Here is an 8272-nt window from a genome sequence, read left to right on the forward strand (position 1 = left end):
AGATTTCTGTGTTCCATAAGAAATCTGTGAAAACCCTGCAGGATGGGAGGGGGTCAGCCAGACGGTGAAAGCTCGATGTAGGAAGGTGCTCTTTGGAAGGACAAAAAGGCCATAAAAGGAGGACGAAGACAACCAGGATATTCCAGTGACCTGCTTTTAGAAAATCTGATATGTAAAAATTACATCTCCATAAATATTTCACTATATGCTAAGATGCATTTCATTGATTCTAAGATGTACTTTCTTCCCTCCACATTTTTAACATCTCAAAGTCAGGCTGCATCTTATAATCGATGTGATAATAAAGAACTGTGTCAGTTTTATAGGCAGAGGGTTTTTCTTTCTGGTTTTTTTTGGAATGGCACATAAGATAATGGTTCTATCGTTTCTTATAGTTACTGGTGTTTTGGATTTAATACAGTAAATGATACAAATTGTTGGAAACATCATTACCATCGTATTTTCCCTAAGTAAAAATTGGGTTGTTTAGGCCAGGGTTGCAGATACGAGACCCTAACCAGCTGGCTGCAGGTCACAGACCTTCATTCTCTATGCAAGGGAAACCTGTATAAGATGCTGCCATTGGAGGAAACATCACAATTCAATGAGTCATTATAAATTTTAAATGATTATGTGCTGTAAGTTAAAAAGAAACGTGTACTTGGTAAGTCCATCACTATAGACAGAAGAGCAACTCAGAGTCTACTCTACACTAGTGGTGAGTGGTAGGGACATTTTTTAACATAGCAAAGACATGATTTCCCAGAAATTTTTCTGAAGTCAAATAACTTTTTATAGCTCTATAAATTATATTACAAATGTATTTCATTCTAACTCATATTTAAATAATGTCTTATGTTCATAGTGCTGAAATGAGTCCATATAAATATAAAATTAAACACAACACAATTCTGACTACAAGCAAACTGACATGAAACTTTGATTTTCTTTTACAATCTTGAGATACGGTATGTAGGTAAGAAAATGAATGTAACAAACTTTATCGCACACTTTAAAGCAGGAAATCTTTTAAAAGTCCTGAGGCTGTAAAGTTTTATTCTAATAAGAAATTCATCTCAATAAAAGTAAGTCTTCCACTTAGTTCACACCCTTCTTCAACATTTTTAAGGAATTCTTTCAAGGACAGCACTAGGACGTGTGTGATAGTCATCACTATGATGGTTAGTCTTGTAATTTCTGTCCACTGTCGCCATCGGGCCACTACTTTTTGTTGCGCTCCCCAGTCAGGGTTAGGGTTGCACGCGGGTGGCCTGGCAACAGGAGACTCTGGGAGGGACGGAGGGGCTGTGCCGGGGAGGCTGTGCTGACGGGATGTGAACCCTCATGTCTCTCCTGCAGCTCCAGGTCTCAGGACGCACACTCCACAACTGCTGGCGACCTGGCCAGCCCCTTCCCCTCAGTCTGTCCTCTGGCTTCCCTCAGGGTGGGGCCCCAGAGACAGCAGCTGTTGCCAGCTGCACATTTTCCTTTAATCTGTCATGGGCTCTTAAGCTGCAGCTGCCCGGCATCTGCTCCCTTTGGCTCTGACAGAGGGAGGGATTGTTTGAGAAGCAAATTCCTGAGCTCTGGACCATTCTACATGATGTTAAAGAAGCCATGAAACCTATATAAGATTACTGCCATGTGTGGAGACATCACAGTTCAATAGGTGATTATACATTTTAAGTGAATTCAAGCCTCTTCTCATTTTTAATAACATTCTGACCCTAACCAAAGCATACCCCCTTCTTGTTTAGTAAAACGCTCTCCCTAAAATCGGCCATCAATGTTGGTCTACTTATCCTGGCAAACACGACACATATCTGTGGCGACTCTACAGTTTTTACTGCCCTGGTTTCATAAACACATAAAAGGTTACTAATGTTTTTCCAGATGTTCCAGTTTAGACTTGGGGGAAAGACAACAATCATTTCCTGCAAAGGCCACAAGGAAGAGGCTTCTGTTTGTGGAGTAAGTACCAAGCAATATAGAAATGGCTTTGCTGCAGATCGTGAGAGACTACGCAGGGCTGTGCCCTACAGGGGGGACCTACATTTTGCATCCTGATAGCAACTGTACTCATGACGTATCAGTTTAATCATGTCAGGACCACTCCACCACGCTAACACTTGGTGCAGTAAGCCAGAGGTGTCGATAAAAATTTAACTTCTTGGTTTATAGCTACGGGAGAAATACTTACTCCTAACTGCTATAAGGATCACAGGGAAAAAAAGTTCACAACTCTTTTCTGCTATGGTTTGGCACATTGTAAGGAAACTTCCAGTTGTTTAAAATATTTGGAAACAAGAGCGGGGGAAGGTTTGTCTGAAAGAAGACTCTGGGGCTAACGGCATGGAGCACCCAAAGGGAAAGAGGATTGAAAGGAGGAAACTTGTGACTTTTCCTTTGGCTGAATCAGTCTCCAACACAATAGCCATAAGACAGAGACGGCCACCTTTGGTCTGGCAGAGAAAAAAATCAGGGTGTGAGATGCAGAGAATATCTCCACACAGACATGACACGTTCACAGAGAAGAGAGAGATGTCCACAGGAGGTACCTGTCTCTCCCCAGAGACTGTCAAAGCTGTTGATCTGTGCTCGTTCCACCTCTTCCTCATCTTTTTCTGGAAGATCAAGTAGGTAGGAGACAATCTGAAACAAGAAGCTGTGTCAGCTCAAAGGTCAGGTGGAAAACTGTACTGATACTAGCCTGTGAGGTCTGGAAGATACCCGGATACCCAAGGGTCACGCTCTCTCTTGCACACAAAAGGCATCAGAACTGACTGTCCTCGCCTAAAAACCCAAAGCTGCCATGATGAGCATTTGTTCTACCAGGTACAGTTTACATGTTTCCCTTGAACACAATTAACTTACATAGCATGTGACTTTTAAAAATCACATATTTATCACATTTGAGTTAAAAAAGCAAACCCTCGTCCTCCTAATAAAAATGCTACCAAGAAATAAACAGGAAAAAAATCAATAAACAAAACCCAGAAAATAAATATGGAGAAAACGGAGGGCCTGTAGTTTTTCAGAGCGGAGCTATTATCTTCTTTTTTCCTCTTGGAATTACAAGGACTGTTTGCGGATAATAAAAGGAGAATGGCTGCTAACACCAAAGGAAAGTGACAGCTCTGTTTCCAGGAATTTCACTGTAGAGAGAGCTAAAAAACCTTCTGTAGATAATAAAAATTCCAATTTTACTTAATATTCCCTTGGTGATACGTCAGGTCAGCGGATGGGGTAGCTGTGTCACTGAAGCATCTCAAGCAGTGGCGAGCCAACGTGTACTGGCCCATGAAAGCGGACTGTTAAATTTTCGGAATTTTGCAAGCCAGTCAGTAAACAAAGATGTTTATTAAAAATTAAATAACAATTAAAGAAATTAAAATAAAAAAGGTTAAAATATCAAATGTTATAACTTCTTAATTATTTAATTACATTTTACTATTATCTATGCTCTTCAGGTTATTTATATTTACTGTATGTGTATGGTGGACATTTTATATAATGGTGTGCTCCTGTGCATCTCTTTGAAACTTTGTGTTCGGTGATGTCACATTGGCAGCTTGAAATCAGCCACGGTGGGGGTACTTATACCCTGGAAATTGGCAAACTTTGTAAATGAGGATTTGATTTACTGCTAAAGCTAAAAGGGGTTCCAGTTTAATGAATATCATTTGTATGAGGATGAGAAGTAATTTAACAGTAAATCGCACATCAGATTTAATGACAAAATTATTGGGAAAAGAGCAAATAGGGGTGCAACTTCATTTATCAAATCATGGTTGAGTTGTAACCACAGGTTGGGTACGGATATACGTTTATCAAAAATCAACAAAAGCATTCAGTTAAGAGTATTACACAATTCATTATTATTTGTAAACTGTGTGCAACATTTTTTAAAATATCAGTAAAATTTATAATAAATTTAAGTCTGTATGTACACACGTACACACGTACACACACACACACACACTTCTGTTCCACTCCACTCCCCTCCCCAGAGCTGGCTGTTACACATTTCCTAGAACACTACCAATTCCACATATTTTTCCACTGTATTATTACTTTCATTAATAAATAAATTAGCAAAAATACCATTTGCACAGTGATTAACAGTTTACATCTCATATCAACCTTGCAAAAAAGAATTTATTAGCCTCGCTTTACTGGTGGGAAACTAAGGTTCTAAGAGATTAGGTATATTGCCCAAGGTCCAGAGCTAATGAGTAGGAAAGCTGGGCCTCAAACCTGGTCCTTCTGAGATTCCAACTGTTGTGCCCTTTCCATGCCACTCTGTCTACCCATGTGAACACAGGTCAAAAAATAATCCACCTGAGCCGAGTGTCATTGTCTGTTAAGTAGGGGTGGAAAGATGGGGAGGAATCAGATTAGATAATTCCCGAGGTCCTTTCCAACATAATTCTAGGTACCCTGGAATCTCCCTACTCCTCAGATCAATGACCAAAAACCTAATTCACATTAATTAGGCTAACAAATTTTTTTTTTTAATTTATTTTTGGCTGCGTTGGGTCTTTGTTGCTGTGCGCGGGCTTTCTCTAGTTGCAGCGAGCGGGCTTCTCATTGTGGTGGCTTCTCTTGTTGCGGAGCACAGGCTCCAGGAGCGTGGGCTTCAGTAGTTGCAGCATGCGGGCTCAGTAGTTGTGGCTCGCAGGCTCTAGAGTGCAGGCTCAGTAGCTGTGGCACACGGGCTTAGTTGCTCCGCGGCATGTGGAATCTTCCCGGACCAGGGCTTGAACCCGTGTCCCCTGCATTGGCAGGTGGATTCCTAACCACTGCGCCACCAGGGAAGCCCTAGGCTGGCAATTTTATAATAATGCAACCTCTTTTTCCTGGTTTCCTAGGTCCTTCAATACATAGCTTGAAAAAACCCCCCAAACCTTATCCGCTTTCTTACCTCAGTATAACCCATGCTGGCTGCAGCGATGAGGGCCTGCTGGATGGCATGGCTCTTCTTAAACACCCCTTGCTGCTGGCCCGCCATTGTCCAGTCACACTGAATCAAAAACTTGACAACCTCCAGATGACCTCGGAGTGCAGCGTGGACCAAGGCACACTGCCCATTCTTATCCAAGTGATCCACCTACGGGAGGGGACAGAGAAACCTATGTGAAAAAGACTGTGGCTGTATTCCCAATCTAGTCACATCAGCCCACTGCATAGGTCGGGACTACTAAGATTCATCCTCTCCTATTCCTTGGACCAATCCCTGAGAAAATTTAGAAGATACTCTCCTACTCAGGCTAGATCTTCACTGAGCTACAACTCTGGTAGATGCCCCTCTGGGGAGAACCTCTTTGCATAACGTCAGGCTTTTGTTTTCACATCAAAAGAAACCAAAAAAAAAAAAAACAAAACCCAAAAACAAAACACCAAAACTCCCAGCTCCAGCTTTGTTTTCCTGAGGTACACTCTCCCTTGTCCTCAAATAGTTCTTTTTAGACCCAAATTTGAAAGACTTGTAAGCTGCGTTGGCACAAAAAACTGTCTTTGAAATCATGAAAGGGAAGAAAAAAATTTTGAAGCTCAAATTTTTTGGTCTTCCAAGGAGGCAAAACATCTCATCTCATGACTCACACATCTGACCACCATGCTTTGGCAAAGGCCACTGCTCTCTTCCAGTGGGAGGGCGGAATCTCAACCATCTGGCCAAAATGGCTAGAGGTACTTGGAACTTAATGCTAGACTATGTTCCAACAGCAGTTTTTACAGTTGCAGTGCTGGTTACAAGTTTAGGCTGAAAGAGAAGGCTGACTAAGGTCAATGTACCAGAAGGTCCCCAGCTACAAGTCTCAATAGATGAACAGCCTTTTCTGGCAGGTGGGCAGGTTATTTTCCAGTGGTAGTTAGAGCACTTGAAGCCTAAGTTCTGTATCTGGTTCTCTCCAGCTTTAGTTTCACCCGGCCATCCATATAACAAATGTTTACTGAATGCCTACCATGTACAAGGTACACGATAGGATTAAAAGGTAAATAAGAGAGTAAAATATAGATTCTGCTCTCAAAGTTTTGAACAAGATAGGGGCGATGCGACCAATACAACAAAAACGTGTCCAACAAAGGTGTAATATAATAAATGTCAGACGGAAAGCAAAAGTGCAATAAAATTTCAGAGAATTTCCAGCCAGAAGCAGGAACAGATTCAGAGGGAAAGGTGCAATGGTCTGAATGTTTGTGTTCTCCCACCATTATTCGTTGGAATTCTAACCCCTGAGGTAATTAGGAGGTGGTGCCTTTGGAAAGTGATTGGGTCATGAGGGCAGAGCCCTCATGAATGGGATTAGTATCCTTATACAGAGGCCCCAGAGAGCTTGCTTGCCCCCTTCCACCGTGTGACGGCACAGCGAGAAGGCACTGTCTGTAAACCAGGAAGCTCTCACCAGACACCGAATCTGCTGGCGCCATGCTGTGGGGACTTAGCTTCCAGAACTGTAAGAAGGAAATGTTTATAAGATACTCAGTCTATGGTATTTTATTACAGCAGCCCAAATGGACTAAGAAAAGGGCTATCTCAACTGGCTGGGATAGGAAATGATTAATTCTAGTTTTTGAAGGGTAAAATACATTAAGGGGGAGTTCAAACTACAACGTTTAGAGGGTCTTTTGGGACAAGAGCATGGATATTTTGAATGCCAGGCTAGTGGTCTGAATTTTCATAAGTAATGGAGAGTCACTGAGAATTTTCATGTGCAGAACTGTGTATTTTTTAAAAACTAAAGGAATGAATTAAAAGAACCCTTGGCTTCTTGGGGAAATGGTTGATTCCAGGGCTGGGACAGTAATAGCAAAAGATGAGTTTGGAACATCTTGTGGTGCCAGAAAGTACAGAAGCACTCATGAAATGATGGGGGTGGGGCTTGAAAGGACACAGGAACCAACGTGAAGAAGCTCCCAGTGGCCAAATCTGGGGCAATTTGAGCAAAAAAAGAAAATTCCGGCAATGAGTTATAGATCACAGAATAAAATAAATATCCAGGAACCCCTGGTGCTATAAGTAAATGAACACATTGAGGAGAAGGGACAGCTCTTCCTTACAGTAGAATTCCAATTAATAAATGTAGAAGGAAGAGGGAAATAGAAAATCGCTATAATGCAAATATCATAGCAATAATTACTGCAGCAAGAATGGACCCATCAATGGATGGATCCTAAATTAGTGGACAAAAAAAAAGATACAAGGTATCTGCCTAGTCTGAAAGCATCTCCCTAAAAGATACTTCTTAATTCCAAATGGGAGAAACAGTGACTTCAGGTTGAGAAACCTGGAAGATACCACCTTATCCAAGTGATAGAGGTTAACATCCCCTGTAATGAGATCTCAACATCACGCACCTCCTGCAGTGCTGCATGAATAAGGGCAGAGCATCATGTCTGTGGTGTGCTTGCCAAAAACATACAAACTCAATCTAATGAAGAGAAAATATCAGACCAACTATAATTGAACATTCAATTCAGTTATGCAACAAAATAACTGGCTAAATACTTAAGTGATTTAGAGGGGTGAGAAATGAGAAATAGTTACTTTATTTGGCGATTGACAGTTGTTAGTGACTTTTGAGAGCAGCTTCAGTTGAATGCCAAGAGGCTGGGGTTTTTCTTTTTTTAAGGATATTATTTATTAGGCACTGCATGAGACTAAAAGAGACTTCATCTCTTTTTAAAAAGGCTCGATCACTTTTAATTGTCACAATGCCCCTCTTAATCCTGTTTCAAGTTTAAAAAGTGAGGCTGAGAGAGGTCAAATGACTCGTCCAAGCCCTCAGAGAAAGTGAGTGTGAATGCAGGCTTTGACCAGGTCGTGCTTGAAGCCGAAGTTTATGATTTTAATGACTTGCCTCCTCTTTCTGTCACGGAAGCCAGACCACAAATGGTTAAGGAGTAGTAAGGAAGCAGTGGTAGCAAGTAGAGATGACTCTTAGGACAGGCTTGGGGGACATGGGTGGGAAGAGATGGGATGGTGGCTTCTGGTTAGGAGAGAGAGGGGAGTTTCTCTTTTGGGTTAGAGAAGACAATCATAGGTTGTAGAAACTGAGAAGAAAGGTAGTGTGAATTTAGAAAAAGAATGAAACGATGTGAGAGAAAGAGCAACATACTGAGATTAAAAAATATAGGTGGGGAATTCCCTGGCAGTCCAGTGGTTAGGACTCTGCACTCCCACTGCAGGGGGCATGGGTTCCATCCTTGGTCGGGAACTAAGATCCCACAAGCTGTGCAGCATTGCCGGAAAAAAAAAAAAAAAAAAAAA

At 41.5% G+C, this 8272-nt stretch overlaps 1 protein-coding gene across 9 annotated transcripts in view; it reads right to left on the minus strand.

Moving 5' to 3' along the window:
• The window catches only part of TANC2 (tetratricopeptide repeat, ankyrin repeat and coiled-coil containing 2), a 358600-nt gene that overhangs the window by 25502 nt on the left and 324826 nt on the right, over nucleotides 1–8272 (minus strand). For all 9 annotated transcript variants that reach the window (XM_027081267.1, XM_027081266.1, XM_027081261.1 and 6 more), the window contains 2 exons: nucleotides 4925–5110; nucleotides 2559–2652 (listed from right to left, as the gene is read on the minus strand). In XM_027081267.1, coding sequence (XP_026937068.1) covers nucleotides 2559–2652; nucleotides 4925–5110 — 280 coding nt within the window. The remainder of the gene's footprint in view (nucleotides 1–2558; nucleotides 2653–4924; nucleotides 5111–8272) is intronic.

The sequence above is a fragment of the Aethalodelphis obliquidens genome, unplaced genomic scaffold, assembly GCF_003676395.1.
Source record: "Aethalodelphis obliquidens isolate GAN/ISIS:26980383/991018 unplaced genomic scaffold, ASM367639v1 scaffold44, whole genome shotgun sequence".
NCBI classification, from domain to species: domain Eukaryota; kingdom Metazoa; phylum Chordata; class Mammalia; order Artiodactyla; family Delphinidae; genus Aethalodelphis; species Aethalodelphis obliquidens.